Here is a 26,220-nt window from a genome sequence, read left to right as displayed (position 1 = left end):
TGATACTCAATAACAGCATAGGAAAGCGCCGTTCTATCTTAACCATTGTGACTGCTCAACTAAATTTACTGCCAACATTGGAAACACCCTGGAAAACCGTTATATGTTGGTATGCATTTTGTTGAACGTTCACACCACTCCAGCATTAGGGCATTAAGCTGAGCTGCAGCTGGTGAAGACAACAACCAGCTTTGTGCGGTAGTAAGGGATCTGACAGTTTCAAGGTCTCAGCTTCGCGCATAAAATGAAGTTGGCGTTATAAAATGTAATGTGATAAAAGTGCTTACAGACACGTATACACCCCAGCATACATGTGTGGCATATACGCTGCTGGAATACGAAGAAAAGGTGAAAGCAAAAAGTGTTGTTGCAAGCACTAAGATCCGCCCTACTGAGCTGGTAGTGTCTACACACTCAACACTATTGCTGCGTTTTTAGTAAAATCCGCACTACTCGCTAAATTATTTACTCGTTATTGTTGTTTTATTGCATAATGCAAATAAATCGTGGTTTATCGTCTATCCACAAGCGAACGCATTCAAGTAAATCGACAGTTGAAACGTTGCCTTTTGCAGTTAACCAACTTCCGCGATACACTCACAGGTATCGAGAAGACTCTCACTATTTATGGCTCGCAAAGAAAAGCCGACACTTTGCTTAAACGAAAATGTTGCAAATCGCGTTTCGTTGTGACAACAAGGCTGCTGCGTTCGCATATATGTATCTCTATTGATGTATGTGTGTGGCGAAAGGATAATGCATTCGCTGTGGATAGTGGTATTCGCAGCCTAACCGTAAATGCGAGAGAGTGGCGGATTAAGCGCGCTGAAAGGTGATTAAGTTGCTTGTCGGGGTTAGGTGAGCTGCGGCTTGAAGACAGAGATTAGGAAGTTGATCAATGGCGCGTTGTTTAGAGTGGAATTGCCATGGCTTAAGCGTGTGTAAAATTAAATGGTGTTTGCTTACTTGCTTGCAATTTTACTCATACGTCACAGAAATCTGAGGTTCAGACAAGTTAAATCGTATTTTTTATTTTTTATTTCATCGTTTTCTTCAATTCTGCTTTTTATAGCGCTAATACAGTATTTTTTTCTCATCTTCAGCGGACAGTTCGTTTCTATTGGCCAACGCACAGATTGTGGATTTTCCGATTGTTTATTGCAATGAGTCCTTTTGCAAGATTAGCGGCTATAATCGTGCTGAAGTCATGCAGAAGTCGTGCAGGTGAGTCTATAGATATAAAATGGTTCTTCGAAAGAAACAACAGCTTTTATCATATTACAATATTTAACGTTTAAATGAAGATAGGAAAAAAATTGAAGATACCGCAATCTATCTTGTAATATGTGTTCCGATAAATATCTCTGGCATCAATTTTTTATAGGGTTAGTGGTTTAAGCAATATTGCAAGGTAGTCGAATAATGTTTGGACGACACAGAAACAATGGCGGATGCCGGAGCTAGCGTTCACAAAACAGTTAAACTGTAGGAACCTCGATTACATGATCAAATTTGAGTCCGGTCGACTTTATATTCCATAAAAGTATGCCGATTTAAGTAGCATCAGCCATGAACATCAGCAATAACAGATCCGTTTCGATTTTGCGAGTCAACCCTCTACTCAACTCAACTGAATTTAACTCAATTCAACTCAACTCAACTCAACTCAACTCAACTCAACTCAACTCAACTCAACTCAACTCAACTCAACTCAACTCAACTCAACTCAACTCATCCTAATATAAACAAAGGCCAACATAACAGTTCTCTATCTTAGAATAAGTCTATTGGGAAAGACAATGCTCTGAAGAATTGAAGCTCGAATCACACATCTCAAAGTTTGTTAACATTTAAGTTATAGAAAATAAAGCAACGAGCTTAGACTGCAAACTCTAACTAACAAATTGCGGAACTTATTTAGCACGCTTTAAAATATGAGCCCAACCCCCTCCTTTCTAACCCTAGTGAGCATTGCCTGCTCACTTGTTTCGGACTGTAAAACAAATCCCTTTCATTAGCTATGACAGCTGAGTTGAAAACTTTCTCCCCTAAGCGTGACTGTGCAGCGCCCCTGGGAGCGCATAGAAACAAAGTGGAATTTATGCAAAGTATTTTGCCAGAGCAAATGAGAGCGTGTGAGGAAAGCGCGGCAGTAAAGGAAGCAATGTGGGAACCAAGGTATACACGAAGGCTGGAGTCAAGAGCAAAAACGAATTGGAAAGCTTGTGACAAAAAGTGGGCGCGCGTAAAGAGGGGAGATTGTTGGTGGAGTTGCATGCGCTTGTAATAGCTCCCGTTACGCCAAAGAAGTAGAAATTAAATTTGAAATCAAAAACTTAGAAAGTATTTAAACTGGCGCCGCTTTAATCCACGGCACATCGCCAATATTTTGTATGTGCCGTCGGTACATTCACCACACACGTATACACATCACAATGACCCCGACCTATATCCTCACTTATAAAGTTATTCACTGGTTAACCGACTTCTGTTTTATTTATACACTTGTCGAGCGACGATACGTCATTTATCGTTTTGCGCGCCTATCATATTTATTATTTGTCCACCTGCCTCTCCGCTAACACACCGCTACCCCAAGTCGTCTGACGGCGCCAACTTGCTTTTCCCCATTGCCTTCAAAAACTGTATTGTTGTTGTTTGCGGCTGTGTGGTATATTTCCAGAGGCACCGTTTTGCTTAACTGTGCTAAATAAACACAGACACTTCGGCTGAACAGCGGAGTCTCCGGCCGCCTGTGTGGAGGCGCACAACTGTATATTGTGCCTTTTTAGGTTAGGTGCTTTGCGACTTTGATAGCCGAGCTCTTTTTACTTTAAAGAAGTCGTTACATCAGATGAAAGTAACTTCGGTTATGTTTTTATTTTTTTATATATTTGGAGATTTATTGCAAAAATCTTTTCTCGGGTTAAAGCAGTCTAGTAGCAAGTCGTACGCTGGCGGCAAATACCATGAACCCGTTGCGCAGCCATCGTCTCCTCAACTTTTATTTCTGTGTAAAGAACGCTTTGTCTACAAAGGCGCAATAAAAAATCACACCCACAATATTTCTCTTTCGCTGTGTAAAGATGTGTGTTACAAGGTCTAAATACACACTGAAAGTCGTAACTCATATGGAACGCTCCGTATTTGCCAAACCACCGCTGGTTGTCCGCAAGCAGCACATTGGCAATGCACTTTGACTCAGCTGCCACATTCTGCTGCATTCCTCAACTGGCAACGGTTGTCTGGCTGATGTATGCGCTGACCCACAGCTGCTTAGTTAACCCATCAGCGCTACCGTGGAACTCGGCGACTCCAGGGCGCAATTAGCACTGTGACAGCGCTTGATTTACCGTCTACGTGACACAAATGTTTGCCGTAGCCGCAGGCAGTTAATTTCTAAAAATAGTCAACAGGCATTCGGACCTCTTAACGCATTGCGCAAGAAAAGCGAGCGCCCAACACACACCTCATATCTTGTGAACTGTTCATTCCACCTCACGGGCCTTTGTAGCTCACTTGCCTGCTTGGCGCACTTTTTCCCATTTTGGCGCTGATTTTCAGGCTGTAAATTTCTTCCGCCCTCCTACTCACTCACTTAGCATACGCTTACGTGCCGCTTTGCGGCTTAGTCCATAAATTGGCTTTTAGAGGCCGACAGCTGCTGCTCACTGCAATGATTTGCGTATTTTTTCACGTCTTTCCGCTTTCGCTGCGGTCCGTTTCATTAGTTAAGCGCTTTCAGCTTTTCGCTAGCCACTTCCGCTGGCGTTCTGAACTTTGCTTGCCTTGCCTTAGTGTTGTCTGTTTACATTGCGGCGCGCTTTTGCTATTTTTAGATGTCCTTGTGTTCATTACTTCCCCCATTTCTTTGGTATGACTTGGTAATTTGCACTAAAACGCGTCTTTTACCGCTATTTATGATGATTTTGTATTTTTCTAAACGCGGTCGTGACCTTATGAATCTAACGCAGCTTTTTCGCTTCTTGTGTACTTAGAAATTCGATATCACACAGATTGCTGAAAGAAGTGGGTTTTTAATCTCTTGGCTAACCTAAAATATGTTTTCTAAGAAAGCATGTACTTCAACTCTTCGCAGTATAAACTGGAACAGTTGAAGTGCAGGATCGATCTCCTAACCTAACCGAAGAAAGTACCAAAGCCCTGTTCTCACTGTCAAAGTGTTGGTTACCATCACAATACATATCCTCTGAGCCTAGTACAAAAAATGTGAACTCAATAGCAAAGAATGAAAGCCTGGAATTTAAGAAAGTATGAAATACAAATTGTAGAACAGGTTCGGTTTGAATGTTGCAAGCCCCTGGTTTGAGTAGCTTTGTCCTCTCCCTACAAATTGTTATCATTTGTAAGCACCGGCCCGTCAAATAGACTTCGTCGAAACTAGTTACATAAGGGAAAACGGCAATTAACCCAATTTAAGCTACTTTCCGTGTTGACTAGTGCATGCCCTCGCCTAGTTTAGAACCCTCACCCAGCCATTGTTGTATTGCCAAAGCACCGAGTCACTCTTTGTTGGCCACAACGCCAAAAACAGCAATAAAATCAAGTAATATTTGATTGCTAACGCCTAAAACTAGGCAGCACATGCATAAGCCAGCGCCTGTGAGTGTGTGGCAGCAACGCTTGTTTGCTTGCATGCAACATATCGCAAGGCGCAAGTCAATAGCTTTGCTTTTGCTTTTGTTTTGGCTATGTAAGCGGCTTAGTGGCTGCGCTTGTTGTTGTTATTCTTATTTGTTTCTATTGCATTTGTTATTGCCGCTGCGGGTGTTCGGCATTGTCACCCGCACTCACACTGCGGTTGCGGCTGCGTTCTGTGGTTGCAAACAGTGTTGCGCTGTTGTTGTGCTTGTTGTCTTTCCTAAATTTTGTTTGCTTACTTTGCCGCTGTTTCGACAACATTGGTTTTATTCACACATTCGTGCTTTGATTTTTTTGATTTTTTTTTGCTTTTTGTTTCCTTTTTCACACATTTCGCCGCAAGGTTGTGTGTGGCGGCGCGGCAACAAAAAGATTTGCGGCCAATATTTGTGTTGCAGCCAAAAAAGCAATGAAGAATAACAATATTTTCAATATTCAACTGATTGTCTTGCTTTTGTTGTAAATTTCATGCCACAGCAACTAAAAATATCAATCATTTGCGTGTCGAACTCGCATGCCTCACACACACACCAGTAGGCAAAACCTCATGCGAACTTTTATCTTCGCTTTACACTCCCGACTGCCGCGTTGCGCCACCATTTATGTGGCACAATGCACAATGTGCCACTGCCCTAGTAATGACACCCTCTCCGCCGTCGCCACCGCCTTTTCCACTTTCGTGCTCGACAACCCGCATTCGCCAAAGGATTTGTGTCAAATTTTGCCTTTCTCTGTTTATTTTATTGGCTTTTGTGTTTGATTTTCAGCAATTTCCGCAGCGCCTGCCAGCCGCTTCGTCCACATCCTTGGGCTGCCTGTGCAAACTTTGCCTTTTGTTTATCGAAATTATTTATTTGGTGTGTGCCGATTTCACGCTCTTCACTCGATGTTTTCATTTGGCTTGGTGACTGTCGTAAATACAATCATAAAGTCAAATATTGAAGAATTTGTGTGTATGTTTGGTATATACTAAATTCTTTTAAAGAAAAATGTATATATACAGAATCGGACGCTAGTTGTTGAAGTTAGATGGAGGATGCTGAAGTTCTCCTCCATTGTCCAGCCTCTGCAAGACTGTGGTTGAATCATTTCGGTAATCTTGCACTCGTCGAACCGAAACTGTCATTTGCCTAGTCTCTACAAAATTTTGATATGCCCAAAGCGTTTTGTCGATCTGTAATGGTGTTATGAAGGTACCACAATGGAGCAGCGTTCAAAGCTACCTAATTGAGATCCCACTTAGGATCGACCTCTAAGCCTAACCTAACCTACCCATATATCTAATGGGTTATCTTCACAAAAACCAAAATAAAAGGGATTCTAAGACCAAATTCTTTAATATGAAATATAACAGTGACCTATAATTTTCATATTATGTAACTGAATTTTTTCTCTCGCTTAAACTAAATATGATTTAAAAGTCAAGTATTAAGCAAGCTCTAACTTAATGGTGGTTAACGGTTGTTTCAAACGAAAAAACTGCCTGCCATATGTACTGAAGTTCACATATTCAGTAACTCGGTAGGTAGGTAGGTAGGAAAATTGCCACCATGGGCTCAATCACTGGATGCGCCTTTTTGATGCACTATCGTAGGACCTGATAATCTTACAGTTCCTTTGCAACGTTGCACTGAAACTATTTGGTAGTCTCAACCAAACTACTGCGTACTTGTATCTGTTCTGCTTTTTGTGGACAACCATTCAGGGTTTGGTGTCTGATGGGTTGCAAGTATATTTGTGTCGGGTTTGTGTCGGAGCTGTGCATTCGCAGAGAAAGTGAAACCCATTTCAGTACTTTCTTCTTGCGTGCAGCTGCAGTAATTATTGTTATAAGGCAAAACTCTCTGTTTAGAGCGTTTAAAGAGTGACCAAGCTTTCCCAACTTGTCTGCCTTCTCGTTGCCGAAAATGTGCTGGTGATCGGGAAGGCAAATTACGGACAAGTGGTGTTGACCTGCAAGTGAGCTTAAAGTCTTTCCCCATTGACTACTTTGGAATTTGGACAGTGTTCGGACTTGATATGACGTAACTTAAAGTCATCAAGTTTTATTCCGATATCTCCACAGATATTTGATTTATCTGTTGTAAAGTTAAATAATACGGTGAGGACAGGTAGTTGGCGTCGTATTAGTCCAATATCTCCCAATAAAGTTTATTTTCGAAATTTCATACCGTTTATCATTTTTAAAAAACATTCAATAAACAATTTCTCATTTCAGATGCGGCTTCATGTATGGCGAGCTGACAGACAAGGAAACGGTGGCGCGGCTGGAGTTCACATTGGAGAATCAGCAGCAAGATCAATTCGAAATTCTACTCTACAAAAAGAACAGTGAGTAGAAGAACCAAAAGCTTGCGGTTTGTGTCAAAACTAAGTGTTTCAGAGTAAGCTGAAAAATGTCTAATGATAAGGAGTAATGCGTTTGAAGTAGAGAAAAAAACACTTTTTCACAGTAAAAACTATAGAACTAAATATCTAACTAGGCGTAGACTGACTACTTAGAAATGAGCTACACTCTTGACACAAAATTTATTTAAGTTTTGGCATTTTGAAATACGGAAATAACTAAAATTGTAGTTTGGCTTGACTCGCTTTGTTGATTTTGTAAAGCTAGCATATTTACTTGTATAACGGTAAATAATTAAAATCTCTAGAAATTAAAAGAAGTGTGTTAAATGGCGCATATTTATTAATACACCGAAAGGCTGTACTGTGTCATTAGGAAACTTGAAGCGCGCTTTAAAATAATTCCATGCATTATTCATGGCGCTTCGTTTGCTTGGAATTCACACCTGGCCTCATTCATTCTGTATGCTAACTCATTTTTGGTAATTTTAAGCAAAAAAGTGCCTGAGAGCGCATTCACCGAGACGTCGCAGCGCGAACTGTCACACAATGTAGTTGGACAAGTACACTTACATACAGACATACCCTTAGAGAAGCTAAAGGATACATAACACACCGCGTGTCTTTGTGATAAAGGGCATGTTCCACCAGCTCTTAGCGTTGTATAAATGTGTATGAATAATATTCCGCCTGGCTGGCCGTCTTTGTGCACATTGAAGCTTTGGTATCTGCCCAACAATCTGCAATATTATATTCATTACCCCTGTTAGGTGCTCTCACATATGCGAATGAGCTGTCCGTGTGTGTGTATGGTGTATGATTATATGAATTTGTATGATTTAATGTGCGCTTGTAGTGGCGCTTTCGCGTCTAATTCGCTGGAAATGTGTGCGCTTTGCATTTTAGTGCCTTTACCAGGCCGCAGTGGCCATTAAGTGGGTTAAAGTGGCCATTAGGCGGGAGGCGTCTCCCGTGTGAATGAGGTCAATTTGTTGTACGCCTGTGTGTGTGTGTGTGTGAGTAGTTGTTATATGATTACAAAATGTGATAAGCTCATGTAGCGGCGCATTAACAGCCTGTAAATGGTGAACATTGAAGTATACATACTTATATGAGCTACTGTTGTGTTAGAAATTTAAATAAACTGACAGTGTTAAAATCATAATTCTAAATTAATGTATTAGTATAGCATATTCAAAACATTTTGCAACAAAAACAGCATATCTCAACCCATTTTTTAATATGTGCCTAAATGTATGCTTTATATTCTGATATCAGCCAAAAGGTATGCTTCATTTTTTGAATTCTGCAATTTACTGCTGAATTTTGAGTGCAATGATATTAAGGCGCATGGATAGAAAAAATGCTTAAAGCCATACATTTCACATACCCTTTTCGCGCACTCAAATTCATAATTACACTATACGCAACTAAAAGTATACTTTTTTATCTTTATAAATAGTTCGCAACGCAATATTTTTGACGAAACGCTTGCGGGCAGTTCTCACTTCGGTTTTATGCATATGTATGTATGTATATTAGCGCCAAATTGCAATGAAAATCTGTGGCATTCAAGCGACACTTGAAATCACTCCTTATCAGTGCTCATTCATCTACAACGCCTCGTACCTGCGACCGCGTTCATGCCATACAGCTAGAGACACCTCAATGCGCTTCCTGTATTCATTGCAATTGGATGTGATTTAGTCATTTCCGCTCGTTGATAAGCGATGAGCGACAAGCTATAAGCGCTAGGAAATGCATTTTACTGCCATTTCCGCTTTAACTGCGATTCTCGCACTGTGAGTACAAGTGAGAAAGTAAATGTAATTTTTGAAAACACTTTAATTCGCTTCATTTGACAATTTTGCAGCTACAAGCGTTGGAAGCAAAGCTGCGGCTAACATTGGATAACCTTTTTGTAGACGTTTTAGATATATGCTAATCAAATTTAGCTCGCGGATGTGTGCTAAATGTAATTTTAAAATAAAGCAATTGACACATTTCATTAAATAATTCAAAAAACATTTGAACATAAAATAATAATTGCCACAGGCAGCGGATTATGGTTGTGGCTGTTCTAATTAACGGTGGTTTTTGTGTAAGCAATGACTGCATATTTTACAAGTGTATACATTTAGGCTATAGACTACTGCAACCGCCTACCATGCTAGAGCGCCTAAATGTATGCTTGGAACGCATATAGTTGAGTATATTTATCTGTATTGCATTTGGTTTTTGCTAATCGTTGAACTAATAACTGTATGCAAGCCTTTCAATGCAACAATATTTGCCGGAGCTATTCAAATATTTATGTGCATACTTTTAGGCGTATAATAATAAAATAATATGCAATGTAGCATAAAGTAAATAACTGCATATTGTAATAGCATTGCTTTCAAACGAGCCAGTGAACTGTGCGAAAAATTTAATGCAACAATAAATTATTAACAAAGAGTGAATAAAAGATATTTTTTTGATTGGTGAATTGATATATAGCGCCATCTGGCGATTGAAAATTTGTTTGAAGTAAAATAAAATAAATAAAGTAAAATAAAAACATATTCGAAAATGGTTGAAAGTGCGCACAAAGCGCTGAGAAAAGGTTCATTCGACTAAGAAAACCGCTTGAAAGTATTGGCAGGAGCTTCCATATTCACAATAGCTTATTCTGCCTAGCATGGCTTTAGGTAGCTCCAAAAAGAGTAATTGCTATGTAGATTATGTATTATTGCTTAAACTGGACACCTTGAGGCCGACGTCTTCTTTCTACTAATCCCGCTTCACTTAGACGCGACTTAAAGACCATTACACACTCACTTTCTTATTTATTATAATTAATCATGAACGCAGTGAGTTTCCGAGCACTTTTTGGAATTCGCGGCACACTTAATCTCACGTAAGACACTCACAACGCTGGCAACATTGTTGGCTCCTATAAAATTGACAAAATTTGCGGGCAAAGCGGTATTCGCAATAACAACACAGATAACGGCACACCACAAACAGGCTACACCACGGATATTTAAGAGTTAATTAAAGTATGAAGACTATGATGAAGCTATAGTCGCTGCAGTTGACGCGTGTGTTGCCTCAAAGCTGCAACATTAAAAAAAAAACTCCAACTTCCAGCGCTTTGACTCGTCACAGCCAACAAAGTGTTTAATTACCAAATACTTGCATTTCAACTTGCGAACTAATGCAGTAGAAGTTATGCACAACTTTGCTGCACTTGTCATGCACCATGCGCCCGTGTGTGTGCGCCTTAAAGTAGGCAACTCGTTGAACTTTCGGTCTTGTTGACACAGGTACACTTGTATTGCTGTTGCTGTTGTTGTGCCGTAAGCAAGCAGTGTAGCATATGACTACATCAAATGAACCCGATAAGTTGTTGTTGCACATGTAGTAAGCTGTTTATTTGTATACACACACATACACCGATAAACTACATATGTCGCACAGCGGCAAGCCTGGGCGCTCATAAATATGCAACGTTGTGCTTGTGGCAGCCACACATGCAGCTAACTGTGGCACACAGACGCGGAGTCTTCACACACACACTCTCACTGTGCGGTAGTTTATGCATTTACATGCGAGTATTATTAGGTTTTTAACACATGTTATCATGCTGCCACATAGCGCTGCCGACTTCTTCGGTAGTTGATTTTATTTTTAGCCTACATCGTATTTAAATATGCAACAGCATAAATTGTGCAGCTCAACTTGTTAGCTTGTACCGACAATGCTGTGTAAAAATAGACGCTTACAGTCGTGTGCAAATTTTTACCAACAAATGTGGAAGCTGTTGGTAGCTGGCAGCGCTCATAGCTTAGCTATGCATGTGGCACAAATGGCTGCTCATTGTTGCTGTAGTTGGTGTAACGGTACATTAATGAATTGTTTTATATATGAGGGGAGAGTGTCGTTATCCCAATATGTTGCTCTTTCTGCCGAAACTTTTATATTTCATATTCGCCGGAGAGACTTTTATAGACTGATTTGTCCTAAGCTAACTTCGCGTGCTTGGAAGCTATAGTGTCCTTTACAGATGGTATTCCTAAAGCGTAAGGAAGTACAAAAAGATCTCTATCTTGTTTCAATGGGTCTGACAGCTATATGACAGTTATCCGATCTGAACATATTCTTCAGAGAATGCACCGTTGCCAAACTTCGTGAAGATATCATGTAAAATGAATAAATTTTCCATTTAAGAACTTTATTCCGATCGTTCAGTTTATATGGCAGCTGTGTGCTACATATACTCGATCTGCACAATTTCTTCGGAGATTGCACTATTGTTTCAGGCAATAATCCATGGCCAATTTCGTAAAGATATCTCGTGAAATGAAGAAGTTTCTCATACAAATACTTTATTTCCAACTTATCAAGCCCTACTCGTAGCTTTTGTATACTTTATATATCGACTCAGCTCATACCTAGAGTGTATGTGTGTAGTTGAAGGAACTGCTAATAAAGGATAGTGTAAAGCAGATAAAAAAGTGTATCATAACAGCAATTACGCTAAGTGCCATTAGTAAAAGGTTAATTGCCTTTCAGATCTCAGCCAATGCACCCCAGCTAGTCGCTATGAATTACATTTTTTTTTGTTGCAAGTAATCAGCATTAATGCAGGCGGAATGCATAAACAGCGACAGCTACAGGTACTCGTTTGACGTCATCAATGGCTAGGCTTTGAGCACATAATAACATTTCTGGTACTTCCAACAAAAACGTAACCCTATTTTGATTTATTTTCTTTGTTCACTGTGTTTTATACTGAATGGTTCAGCTCAATGTATACATTTTTAAGTAATGAGTTTTTAAATTTATTTCTTGACCTATGCATACTCAATTATCGCTTGCTTTCAATTGAATAGTAGGCTGAAAAACAGTATTTTAATTTGAAATATCTTCCGACACTTGTTTGCTTTTTAATTGCACATTTGGTTTGAATTATTGTTTCAGATGCTCAATGCGGCTGTACGATGTCGAAGTATGGAAAGTCGCAACCAGGTACAAAACGCCCGGTTGACTCAAAGCTGCAGCAGCTAATAAAAAATGGCAAATTAGGCAACTACAATGGATTTTGTATTTATGAATACACAAACAAATGCACACACACATACGTAGAAAACGTAGACATGTAGTCAGCTAGCAAATATATCAGATAACGTTGTTAGTTAATGCCTCAGAAGTATGATAAGCCACCATAAATATAGAAACGTCTAGTCAGATACGTGAATTTTCGGTGCAGTGTAGAATAGGTTGAATCCTAAACAACCCTGAATTTAAACTTGCCTATGCCTTTTTTCATGCATTATTTCATAAAATGTGATTTTATGTAGAGATGAGCATAAAAGAGTGTACTATGAAATTTACAGTTTGTGAACTACAACTTATTGTGAAAATTGGCAACACTGCATTAATCACAAAGCTTGACAAATTTACATACTTTAAGATTTGCGATTTATTTTTCGCTTCTGTTAGAAATATATATCTGTCCTCAACAATTTATTGTTGAATATTCTTAACTTAAAGTGGTGGTGAAAATTGGCAACACTGCATTAGTCACAAAGTTCAACAAACTTATTTACTTAGAGAATTTCCAGTTTATCATTGACGTATATAGTTTTACTATAAACACTTCCTCAACAAGCTATTGATGAATACTCTGAACTGACATATCTAAAATGAACTACTTTTTTTCCTAATATATTTTTCAAACCCCTTAAATTTGTTTTAAGTTTATGAATATAACTAGGTGAGACCGATAAACTGAGACATAACGCAGTCTCAGCACAGCGAGAACACTTCAAGCCGCTTTTATTTGTCAATCGCTATTTAATATCTTCATTTTCGCCTTTTCTATTGCATGTTTGACTTTGAAACATACGTCAAAAGTTCGCGTAAATCATTTTACTGTTATATCGTTCTTCTACAGCTGTTTAGCTAAAGTTTTCTTTTATTGCTGTTCGGTTTTCTCGATTTTATTGCTTTTATTTATTATATTGTGGTGAGTTTTGAGAAGAAACTGTAAAAAGGTGTTTGAGTACAACTGGCGGGTACATGAAAAGCTATTGAGAGAAGCTGAAAATATTTTACTGGAAATTCATGGAAGATAGTAAAAAAGAACAGAAAGCAATAAAAAATAAGAGATAAATAAAGTAGAGTAGTAGGAGAAGATAAAGTTCAACTAAGCGAATGTTCAAATGTGTATAGAAATGCTTCGAAAATTTGATTTTATTATATTTTTCAGGAAGCTTTGACAAGTACGCGTCATTTCAAGTATTATTTACTTTATTTATGAAACAATAGAAATCCAAAGACCTGACAACAGTGCTATTAATTTTTCGTAGCTTTTTATGTTCCCTAAACTCATTTACTTTGAGCTGAAAACAAAATTCCAACAGCTGCACTAAAATTGTCACATTGTTGCTTGTTGTTTAAGCTGACACAATAGCTTGAGCAGCTGCTGCTTTTGCTTTATCGCAATTGGCGTCCATGAAAAGACAGTATAAAGCTTTAAACTGCATATTATCACGTAATGAGAAGATAAGTCAATTTTATGTGGAAATAAAAATATCAAGAAATTAATAAAAAAATAAATTTTTCAAATTGAACAATCAACAACTCAGTACAATATTATTTAGTGTCGGAAATTCTTAAATTTTTTAAAACCGTAAGCATTCCAAAGTCATAACAAGTATTTGCTGAAATTTAATTAAAATTGCTGCGAGCATTCAATTAACTAAGGGTGGGCTAATGATATTTTAATTATTTACGAAATTTGCATGTCAATGAAATGAATATTGCAACAAAGGCACGTGCGTACAAATGCCACATGACATTTATGTACAAGTATATCTGCAATGGAGATCGTTTAGCTGGAACACGTAGAACACGCCAGTTAATTGCCTACAGGAATCCTCAAAACGAAAAATTGTTTTATTGTAAATATTGTTTTTTGGGCAGTAGGCACTTTCAAAGTACTGCTATTGCATGTATTATTCACATTATTGCTAAAATATCTATTTATGCGAGAGTAGAAAATGCCTGCACTTGCGAATTTTCCCATTTACGAACGCCAAAAGCCTCCAGCCTCTTTTCCAGCAGCCTGTGGCTATTCGAGCGCCACTAATTGCAGCGGCTGTACGATTTGCCAATTCCCAACAGTTCGCCGCACTGCTCAGTTGAAATTGTAATGCAAAGTTTATATAGCAAAAAGCATATGCACAGGCGCTTAGCGGCTTCGCACCCACACATATGCCAAATTTGATCATACGCACCTGCCTACGTTATGAGGTTAATTAGAGCAGAGAGCCGACAACGCTTTGTCTGTTTGGCAATGTATGAGAGTGTGTGGAGTGGCCAAGCCAATAAGTGTTGTAATGGATTAATTCAACAATGTTTGGGAATTGAATTTTCATTGAAATGTATTTAAATTGCTCTGGAGGAAAATTGGAACTATTAGAAATACAGAGGCCAGTCCAACATCAATTAGTTTGAGTTTGCAGAGGAGAAAAAATTATAATTCAACTCGTAGGGGAGATGATTTTAGCAGATCAAAAGTCTTTAGTTGGTGGCTGTCTTTGCTAAAGTAATGGGTATAAAACTTGGGTAGACTTAGACGTTGAATACATGGAAATATCGTTAACTGCTATCACTCAATAGGCAGACCTACCAAGGTGAAGTAGTTAGCACACGAAATGGCCTGCTTTATTCGTTTCTACAAACATTTTTGAAAAATATGTATGGAAAACAAAATTTTATGACTGCAATAACCCCAAAACTCAGAATTCAACGTTTAACCCGAATAAGCTTGCTTCAGTCTTATACTACATAGTAGGTCCTCTCATTCAGTTTCGGCGTTCAGAGACTTTAGGAAAGTAAATTATGTTTATTGCTACTAATATCATTTGGTTTGACGACCAAAACACTATCGATTTCTACTTTTACTTAAGCCCGCAGATATCAAATTTGTGGCTTTTACTGCTATTAATACCGCGAAAGGTCGAACTATGGAGCTTCACCTCAAAGTTTTGTTTTTCATTAGACTTAAAGGTACAAATGAGTGGCAATGCTGCATCATTCATATCTCTATACGGACAGACATGCGGTAGCCAATTTAACTAAAACAAAGTGGTCGCTGTCAAAAATTGGCGAAAGTAAACAAAAACATCTACAGCTAGTCGGCTTGAGGCAAGTCACATGAGGCGCAAGGAACAGCACTTTGGAAGTACGCCAATGTCAGGGCGAAAACATGACAAGCGAAATGTGAACGTACAAAAAAGGAGCAAAGAAAGCGAAAATAGAAAAACGACAATTTATTAAACGGCAGCTGAAAGCTTTTACAGCAGTTTGACATGCCATCGGAGCTAAGAGCGCCAGCGGCAATAGGAGAGTGGGCTACAAATCGAGAACCATTGACGCTAATGCCCGCGGAAAGTTTTGTTGATTAGAAAAATTTACATGTCGCATTGGCCGCCACATGCACACCCGTTCGGCCGCGCTTTAGAAGCCTTCGACGAAATTTATTAATTTTTCCATTTGGCATTGCTGATTCCGCCCGTTCCCCCCCTTTTGCATAACCAGCTTACTACGTGACACTTTACGTTGTTGTTGCGCTCACCTCAAAAAGCCATGATTGATTTGTGTCAACGAATCATAAAATTGATGGCTTTGTTATTGTTTGTATGCGGAAAGTGCAGCGTTGCGCTTCCATAAGCTGCGACCTTAAGAAAAAATTGCAAAAAAACACAGCAACAATAGACGAAAGTTAGAGGTTGGCCTTAGTGAAACACGCTGAAATGGGTTGAGCCGCGATTGATAGGAATATGTTAGCGTAAATAAAATATTCACTGCAACAGAAGGAGGCTGAAATAATATTTAAGGTTGGCAAACATGGCACCGCCACCAACTAGCAGCTTGCGACGACAACCTCAGAAGCCTTGGTATGCTTTTAGACGTTTTGCCATCATGCAATGTGCTGTCGCATGGACGAATAGCAACAGCTGTGTCGCGAGATTTTCCGCTGCTCAGCAGAAGAAGCATGAGTTGAGCAAAGTACGAGGGAGTGAAGGTTAAGGCAAAGCACTAACCTATAAAAGCGCTGACCACTTGCCCGAATGCGTTACAGAGAACCGATCACTCACAACACGCGCCTGTTGCAATTCACTAAGGCAGCAGCATACTATAAGGCGCCACATTTTAGCAACAAGAATCAGGAGAATGTAGCCTACGCTCGAGCTTTCCTTTCATACCCGTTTAGTAAACTTTGTTAAACAAAACATTTTACTAAAATATTGCGTAGTTCATTCACAAAGCTTTTTCCCACTTTCCTACAAGTTTACACACTTTCTAATAATTTCCTGCATTTTTCCAATGTTTCACGTACAGAAACTCCGCTATGGCTGCTGTTGCAGGTTGCGCCCATACGCAACGAAAGGGATTTGGTTGTGTTATTTCTGCTAACATTCCGGGACATCACGGCACTGAAGCAGCCGATCGACAGCGAGGACACAAAGGGTGGTAAGTAAACGAGCATTAATTTTTTTTGACAGTAGGAAAATTCTATACTTAAACTTACTAACACCACCAATCAAGCTCTACACAAGACTTATTTACTAATAACGTGTTTCGAACTTAAGCGGAATGTCAAAGCATAGTTTTGGAGTTATGCTTTATTTTTTAAATAAAAACGTTTATGAAAAATGTATACCTGAAAAGTAGAATGTAGAGAAGCAAACATTTTTCAAGTCATACTAAGCTTTGGCAGTCCTTTTCTACTTTAGCTCTTGCATGTTCGAGTTTGAAGTACATTTTACACGAATGTAGCACTTTTCTTCTAAACTTTCGAGACTAGAAAACCATAACAATGTCACTCAGTAATGTTTATGGCCAGCATGCTGCATTAAACTCCGAAAACAAAGCAATGTGAACTCAAAATAACGGTGATTATATGTTCAAAGATCAAAGTTGTACTTATAGTAAACGCGTATGTTGCCTTTTATATTTCGGAAAGAGAGAACAAACCCAACAATTAATAATCGAAAACCGCTTTATTGGTGTTCACAATGTTCTCCATTAAGACCGGTAAATATTTGATACTTTTGAACTAATTATCAAAGCCCTTTTGCCACGCAGATTGAGGTATCTCCAAAACTTGAAACAAAAAGTCACTCGATGCCAAGTCAGGCCTTTACAGTGAATTTTGCATCAAATCGATGTTTTGAATGTTCAAAAATGCAGTTGTTTCGGTTAGAGCGATGGTCAAACCAAATGATGCTGCATATTGAATGTTTGCTGATCCCACCAATGCCTACAATTGTCTGAATCTTACGATGTCACATGATTATCTTGCAATATCAGTTTTCGCACAGCATCTATAGTTTACGGAACAACAACTGATTTTGGACGACCTGCATAAAATTCTTGACCCACGACCTTGATTAGATTCATCTTACTATTGATAAAAACCCATCCTTGAGGCAACTTCAGCACCGAAAATTTAATTAAGTTCTCCGATGCCCTGTTGCTGAGATAATCTACATCGAAAGTTGTAAAAATAATGGCGAGCTTTTTTGCGCGATTCATTTTTTAACCGAGGTGAATATTTTAAGTTACTGTAAACAACACAAATATAACATCAAAAATGTCAAATTTTTGGCAGCTTATGAGTGCCCAGATTGCAACACTACGATTGCCAAATCCCGAAATATAAAAGGTAACCGATAATTGAGTTACTTTGTAGTCTGAAAATAGTTAGTGTTTCCTAGACAAAACTCTCAAGACTACTGTTAGATATAACATATAGAGTAATATTCTTCAAATGACCATTACGGAAATGTAAAAAACGTTACTTTAAGTTTAGAATAACAAGTTTCACATTTATATCAAATCTGGCATACAATTTTGTTATGATAAATCTGAAAAACACAAACCTGCAAAATTCTTTGACAAATTTTTACTCTCAAAAACTCGATTTTTATTGGAAAATTTCTAGTTTCGAAATTCATTCATTATATCACTGTTTATTTATCAGTTAAAGCACCAAATCAATGATTGGCTTCAATTGGCTTTTTATCATTATTTTTTATACTATGTTCACGAAGTTACCACATTTATGTTATATTGATTTATTTTTTAAAAAGGCAAAATTTCAGCAAAATAAGAAATCAAAATTCTGCACTACAAATACTTCATTTAATTTGGCTGATCGGAATTGTAAACTAAAACAGAAATAAATAGCAAGTAGTCTAAATATGAAATCGTCAGGCCAATTATAAAGTCAGAGCTATTTTAAAACAATCAAAATTTAATACCGCCACTATCAAACACTCCACAAAGAGCGCATAATACTGAGCAGCTGTCGAAACTCTGCGCGGATCTCTAAACGGTTTGAACTACATATCTGAGCAACACTAAATTCCATCATTAACTTCATTCTCTAAACTTCATCCAAGCAACGCGTCATCATAACCCCCTTAGCGTTTGAACTTCTACTATTTCCTGTTGGATTTTGCCGATTTCTCTCTATTATTGCAAATTTCAGTTGTCGTTGTTGTGTTGTGTTGTCGTCGTTAATGTAAATTTTTTGATATTTACTCTCAAGTTTTAGGTTTATCGAAATTCGCCAAACTGGCGCGTTCGGTGACACGAAGCCGTCAATTCAGCGCACATCTGCCAACACTAAAGGATCCAACGAAGCAATCCAATCTGGCGCATGTAAGTGGCACTCACGTGGTGCTTCGTTTATGATATATTTAAGTCTAAGTTACTTTTAAACCGTCACTTGACTTTTTATTTATTAAATTTCTTTCGATTTCCGATTGCTGATCTAATTTATCTATACTGCTTGCCACTTCATTTCCCTCTTACAGATGATGTCACTCAGCGCCGATATTATGCCACAATACAGACAAGAAGCGCCTAAGACGCCGCCACACATTCTTTTGCATTATTGTGCATTTAAAGCAATTTGGGATTGGGTGATATTATGTTTAACATTTTATACCGCCATTATGGTAAGCTATAACTTTGTGGCACTTGGCGTGTGTGACAAATGGAACACGCACATAAAACGGCATAAATTATGAAACTGACTGATTTTAATGGCCGCCAGCAAATGTCGGCAAATGTAGCTTAAATTGTTCAAGAATAATTGACATACCTGCAAAGAAAAAAGAGAAGCACATTATTAGTAAAAGAAAATCTAATCTAAGCTTACAATATAGTAGTAATACACAGAATGTAGTTTGTAGTAATATAGTGATTAATTTCTAATAAACTTAAAATAAGCTGTTAGGCAGAATCTTGAGCTCACAAATGCTTTTCAGTTCCCACTTTGTGGGGTGTGACGAGAAGCTACATGCCGCTTTTGGCTTTGGAATCTTCTTTATATACGAAATGTTTAGGTTGATAAAGTTTCGACGAATTGTTAAACGAAAATATTTCGCCGGTTCTGAAAACAAGTTTGAAGAATTTTTTATGGACGTAGTAAGAGTAATTGTTGAAATGACCTTAAAATCAATTTTAAGGTGAATTGAGGGTTCTAAAAGTTGATATTCTAAGAGCGGAATACTTCAATTGAGAGAAAAAAGAACAAGAGAGCTATTTCACATCTGCCGGTGCGTTGTGGGTCCCATTTGAAGTTCATTTGAGCAGCAGACCAATGCTTTCCCACCATCAGAAATTAGTTTTAAAGAAGTTTTGTCCAGGTAAGACATACCCAAAACCCTTTCCAAACGCTTCGAAACCGAACTTCGAACTGCCACTAATCTGCGCACTGAACTTTTCGCATAGGGCATCTAGGCACAAATCGCTTTGAGCCTAATGTGTGTGTACGACACCCACGCGCCATAAACGACCACTTTTATTGCATTACGTATTCAAAATTTGCGCTTTGAATGAGGTTTCTGTATGCCGTTAACACACATACATTCCGCTAACGCGATTCCGTGTAGAAATTCGTAAGCGGAGTGGCTCGTAACCGTGTTAGAGAGCCAACATTTATGTGCTCATGTTCTTTGGGCATAATAAATACGCGTCGGCCGATGTGGTAACTCTGTGTGGTTAACGGTTGCTACCCATTTGCCGAGTGCTGCAGAATCATGTGATTTGTGCGTTCAAGTGCGAATTACACACATGATTCTGGAAAGTGAGTTAAAGTGGTGAGTGTTGGATAGGATACTTCAAAGGTATGAGAGAGTTGAAATCTATATTTCTCTGAATGATTTAAATTCTACACTCTTTGCTGGAAGGAGGCGGCAATCCAAAGTGAAACATATCTATATATATATATATCGTAATATATTTATTTATTACTGCGTGTTCCATGTCAGCTGCTTCTTAAGCAAGCATTTTTTATTGCAATAATATTATCATTGTAAAACTATGTAATAATTGCGTAATTCACTTTGCAGGTGCCATATAATGTAGCTTTTAAAAACAAAACTTCAGAAGATGTTTCATTACTCGTCGTTGATTCCATTGTAGATGTTATATTCTTTATAGATATCGGTGAGTAAATCAATCTTTATTGAAAGAGTACAGGATTTGTCCGAAAAGTAATAGGACTGACTTTCTTCCGACAAGTTTTACGTGGAAGTCCTCAAGAGACTCAAACGAAGGGTCAATTCGGTCCGACTAGGCAACGCAGGCGATTGGAGGTGGCATCACGCCAACGCCCCGGCTCTCACCGGCTTTCTTGTGAACAGCTACCTAACCAAGGCTGGCATCCCAACGCTTCCTCAGCCCAGATGAACCCGAACTTTTTTTGTTTCCTTGTCCGAAAAGGCCGATGAAAGGCAAGAATTTTGAGAGGAATCCAAGCATCATGTACCTCGGCTCTCAAGGCTATTCCGGAGAATGCCTTCCGTGACGCTTTCAATGTTTTGAAATCCCGAGGGCGACGCAGATGGAGCCTATTTTGAAAGTTTTTAATGGATTGCAACGATTGGTTATAAATTTTTTTAAATGGACTCAGTTCTATTTCTTGCCGGACAAATCCTGTAATCCACCCTTTCCAAAACATAATGATTGCTCCAGGGTAGGAATGCGTCCCTAGATGGTTACAGTGGCTTTTCTAAGCTTATGACAATGCTTATGACAACTTAGCACGTCTTGCCGTTTCCATCTAAGCACCCATAGCCTATCCCTCATGCATATACTTTGCTTAAAAACGTTCGAATTTCGCAATACTTTCTCGAAATCTTCTCTTTGCAGTTTTAAATTTCCACACAACGTTCGTGGGCCCCGGCGGCGAGGTCGTCAGCGACCCCAAAGTGATACGCATGAACTACCTAAAGTCCTGGTTCATCATCGATCTGCTCAGCTGCCTGCCATACGACGTCTTCAACGCTTTCGATCGCGATGAGGACGGTATTGGCTCGCTCTTCAGTGCGCTGAAAGTGGTGCGTCTGCTGCGACTGGGGCGCGTGGTGCGCAAGCTAGACCGCTATCTGGAATATGGCGCCGCCATGCTCATACTGCTGCTCTGTTTCTACATGCTGGTGGCGCATTGGCTGGCCTGCATCTGGTACTCGATCGGCCGCAGCGATGCCGACAATGGAGTAAGTGTGGTACATGACACAAACATTGACCAAAAGGAAACAAGCGATTATACAAATCACAAATTTGTCCGGCTGCTCTTCTCTTCCCCCTCAAAATACTTATACTTTCACAACCACCGCCTTTTCGTTTTATTCGCTCATTCGTTTTATTACCAAACTCGCTTTTACATTTTTGTTCCGCACTTATTTGCTTGTTTTTATTTTCGAATAGATACAGTACAGTTGGCTGTGGAAGCTGGCCAACGTGACGCAATCGCCATACTCGTACATCTGGAGCAACGACACCGGACCGGAACTGATAAATGGTCCGTCGCGCAAGAGTATGTATGTGACGGCGCTGTACTTCACCATGACATGCATGACTTCGGTGAGTTCTATGCAGCCGAGCGCTGCTTTTGCAAATACGCCTCAACTAAATCAGAGCGAAAATATATAAATTTAATTTACCGTTTTTTCTTCGGTGTTGCATGTATTTTTAACGGAATCACTTTTGTGTACTTGCAGGTGGGGTTCGGCAATGTGGCCGCCGAGACGGACAACGAGAAGGTGTTCACCATCTGCATGATGATTATTGCAGGTGCAGTGTCCGACACGTTCCGTTGCCGCGTCCAATTTCGCTAAACGAAACGAAATTGCGCAACGCTTCGTAAGAGACGTAAACGCAAAACGGCAGCCGAGCAAATGTGTGCGCCCCGAGCGAGAAAACGCGTAGTGAAGAATGAAACCGAAATTAAAATGAATTTAAAAATAATTTTTAATACTAAACGGTGCATTGTCATTATTAAAAAAAACTTTCCGTTTTGCATTGAAGCTTGTTGCAAGACAAGGCCATTTGGTTATCATGGAACCGCCACGCTACACGGGCTCACACATTTCGCCGCCGTCACGCCGCTAGAACTAATAAATGCTGAGTTGGTGTAGTGTGCCTCTGTTGAATTATTTCATTAGTTAAAGAAATCTCAAAAGTTCAGTCGAAATAAGCTCATGAAACTTCCCGTTGAACCCACATTTTGTAGCACAGTTGTTGTTTCCGAATCACATTCTTGCCAGTACTCATCCAAGTAGCTCTCTGTAGGCTAAACAATCGAATCAGCGCTCACCACCACCACTGACACCATTTCATGCATTTTATTTACTTGAAAGCGAAAGAAGGGCTAAAGCCCCAACACTGGAACATTCGACTCTCTCTAACTGAAACTCCTGCTCTTTTCTCTGTATAAACTTTTCATAATCAACATATTTTTATCTAAACTGTATATAAACTGTAAATGTTTCCGAAATACAACACTGCGTCACGAAATTTCAATAGTTGGACAATTCGTCGCTATGTGTGAGTTCTAAAAGCTGCACAAAGAAAAATCGCTGGATTTCGCTTTGTTTTGCGTTGGTGTTAGTTTTTGGTGATCAAATTGTAGGTTTTGGATGTTTTTGAGTTTAGATTTGCTACTTCTTGTAATGTCAGTAGATTGTCACTGCACTTTGGGGTTAAAATGATTTAATACGTCTAAATATTCTTTAACCAGAAGATTTATTCTAGCTCTTTTTATGTCTGAAATCATTTCTGAAAGCTTGATCTTCCGCGAAGTTGTCCAAAAATGCTTAAATCTTTTGAAATATAGGCAACCAGGTCTAACAAATCAAGCTGGGTCATAAAGTGATACTATAAACTTACTTCGACTCAGAGATACCAGTGATGGTGGGGTGTAGTCTCGGGTAAATCTACTAATCCAGCGAGACTAAAGTGTAGACAAGCAGATGTACCAAATCAACGTGAGTCATAAACTGATATTATCAACCCACTGCGATACAGAAATTTCAGTGACGGTGAGGTTCCACATGTAGTCTCAGGTACGCCGGACGCGACTAAAAGTCGGTAGGAAGCTTTCGGCTCAATGGTTCATAAACTGAAGCTATAAGTTCACTGCGCTTCAGAAAGCTCAGTGATGCTGGGGTTCCAAGTGTAGTCTCATGTACACCTACTAAGAGTCGGACGCGACTAAAAGTCGGTAAGAAGCTTTCGACTCAATGGTCACATAAACTGATGCCATAAACCCACGGCGATTCAGAGATCTCAGTGATGCTGGGGTTCCAAGTGCAGTCTCAGGTATTTTTACTACGAGGCGGATGAGACCTAAAGTCGATACAGAAATCTCAGTGACAGTGGGGTTCCGCATATAGTCTCAGGTTAAGAAGCTTTCAAGTCAATGCAATATGCACATTATGTTGAATAAACCAGGGATGACAGAGCACGCTTCCCGAACTTTTTTTTCTAACCGAGATATCAACAAGAACTTAAAGTTAGAGCGCAGATGTATAGAAAGTAGTTCTTGAAGCTTTCAAGGAAGCTATCATTAAAAACAGCAGAGAAGTTACGAAACCCTCATTTTAGCAGAATTGGTTATATCCAGAAAATTCACCTGCGTACAAAAAGTATAAGTCGTTTGTGAAGAGAAAGTCTAGGTTTGGTTAAGAGGTCGATTCTAAGCGGGATCTCACCTTGACAGCTAAGAACGCCGGTACATTGTAATGAAAAAGCTAACCCTTAACTTTTTTTTATAGAAAATCAGTACTTAAGGAAATTCTACAAGAACAAGTAGGACCGGTAGGCCTCAAACAAATGCTTTTGCCTGTGCTACAACTCTTTACTGTTTTGTTGTTAACAAAGCGGTGAAGATGATAAAAATGTTTGTTGTAGCTCACGCAAAAGCATGCAAGAAACCCAAAGCCACTTCTCTATAAATTTTGACTTCTCGGCACTGTCATTCTTCTACTGCCACCTTCATACTCATAACACAACAACAATTTTGGGCATTTATTACTGTTCTAGCTTGCGTTCGTAATTCGCATACTAATTTCTTCAGCTCTTCTACGAGTACTATGTATTTATCGCTCCTCCTACTGCGACCCTCAGTACCACCGCATTAATTCCCTTACCCCTCCTCCAGCCATCTACATTTGCCATGTTCCACATCCCACAGCCCACACTTCCATTCCATTCATGTGTGTTGTTTCATTTGTTATTCTGCTCAGTGTTAAGTACCCGAAAAGTATGCTGCATAAAATGGATTATAATTGAAAAGAAATTTTTAGAAGCGCCATAAAATAGTCCACTTAATCCAGTGAGCTTGCGCGCACGCACATATTTTAATGAGCACACAATTAATTTTCTTTCATATTATCGCTTATTTCCACTCTCTGCCACCGTGTAGCGCTGCTGTACGCGACGATATTCGGTCACGTGACGACCATCATCCAGCAGATGACCTCAGCGACGGCGAAGTACCACGACATGTTGAATAATGTGCGCGAGTTCATGAAGTTGCACGAGGTGCCGAAGGCGCTCAGCGAACGCGTCATGGATTATGTGGTCTCCACGTGGGCCATGACCAAAGGCTTGGACACCGAAAAGGTAATGCACGCACTCACGCACAACGCCAACACACAAACACTCATCCTCAGCCACACACAAACGCATATGTATGCCGCGATTTAATAGTATGCTGAGTATGTACGTATGTATGCAAGCAGAAAAGCTTTTGTAAAGTATGTAAATTGTATGCGAATAGTTGAGTATATTAGTTGAGTAGTTAGAAGAGCTTCAGCCTAGTGCTGTGCTCGACATTATTTAACACGAAAAATGTAAAAAGTACACAAAAAATAAATTTATACGAAAACTGGTGCACACACTCGACCACTCGGCCACTCGACCACTCTTCACAAGCAACTGAAGCCACTTCAATACTTAATGTGTCACGCTTAGCCAGAGTTACACACACAACAAACGACCGCGACCACCGCGCCGCTATGGTCAACACCAACCCGTACACAGCGGACACACACGCATACAACCACGGCACCACAGCCAACTTCACACACCTTAACAGACACCCACGCACTCAGCCAACGCGCAAAAGTAATGCACCGTAATCTGTGTGTGTAAGCGGAGGTGCATAGTTTTAGGCGCTTTCCAAAGCTTCATGCGCGGTTTTCATTAAGCAGTACTTGCATTTCCATTTTCATAATTTGCTTGCAAAACATTTCTTTCGCGTTTTGGGGCCATTTAAGCCCCGCTAACGTTTGTTTTTGCTTTTAGAGCGCGGTTTTATTCTTATTCAACTTCAACTTTTTCTCCGCTTAGCGCTTTTTGCCTAACCTTTTTTATAACTTAACAAACGCTTTGTAAATGTTTGCTCTTTACTTGCTCTTTGCTGCCTCTTCATGCTTTTATAACTTTGTTTTCGAACTGATTTACGAATCCAGCTCAATTTGCATTTTACTTTATTTGTCTCTCTTTTTTATTTTTCTACTCCCTTTAACTACGTCCAGGTAAGCTCGCTCGCTCGTTTGGTCATCATGCTCGGTTTAGCGCCTCATAAAAACCGCAAATCCGTGCGCCAAAACGAAAAGCGTCCGTCAAATCCGTGCCTTTAGATGGAATTTAAACCAAATCATGGCAATATTCAAAAGCTCATAAAAAGCTCAATATATTTTGTCAAAGCTTGTAGCGCATTTGGTTTAAATCATTATAGAAGCGCAATTGATGCGCTCTGAAACAGATAGAAGCGTCTTTATACCATTTTCGTTGACTGTAGTTTGTGCCTAAAAATAGTATAGACTACAAACACATGAAATACAACAACCA

General features: G+C 39.3%; 1 protein-coding gene across 18 annotated transcripts in view; it reads left to right on the top strand.

The window, feature by feature from the left end:
* The window catches only part of LOC105230484 (potassium voltage-gated channel protein eag), a 95,383-nt gene that overhangs the window by 56,283 nt on the left and 12,880 nt on the right, over positions 1-26,220 (top strand). For 6 of the 18 annotated variants that reach the window (XM_049456106.1, XM_049456122.1, XM_049456121.1 and 3 more), the window contains exons 3-13: positions 1,104-1,224; positions 6,881-6,993; positions 11,974-12,078; positions 16,405-16,536; positions 18,620-18,732; positions 18,888-19,031; positions 20,430-20,526; positions 21,232-21,587; positions 21,790-21,945; positions 22,083-22,155; positions 24,788-24,987. In XM_049456106.1, coding sequence (XP_049312063.1) covers positions 1,104-1,224; positions 6,881-6,993; positions 11,974-12,078; positions 16,405-16,536; positions 18,620-18,732; positions 18,888-19,031; positions 20,430-20,526; positions 21,232-21,587; positions 21,790-21,945; positions 22,083-22,155; positions 24,788-24,987 — 1,610 coding nt within the window. The remainder of the gene's footprint in view (positions 1-1,103; positions 1,225-6,880; positions 6,994-11,973; positions 12,079-16,404; positions 16,537-18,619; positions 18,733-18,887; positions 19,032-20,429; positions 20,527-21,231; positions 21,588-21,789; positions 21,946-22,082; positions 22,156-24,787; positions 24,988-26,220) is intronic. The other 12 variants (XM_049456123.1, XM_049456118.1, XM_049456117.1 and 9 more) reach the window with 7 other exon arrangements.

Source organism: Bactrocera dorsalis, chromosome 4, assembly GCF_023373825.1.
Source record: "Bactrocera dorsalis isolate Fly_Bdor chromosome 4, ASM2337382v1, whole genome shotgun sequence".
In the NCBI taxonomy this organism is placed as follows: domain Eukaryota; kingdom Metazoa; phylum Arthropoda; class Insecta; order Diptera; family Tephritidae; genus Bactrocera; species Bactrocera dorsalis.
Note: the sequence above shows the minus strand (reverse complement) of the source record. Positions and strands in the feature narration are given on the sequence as shown.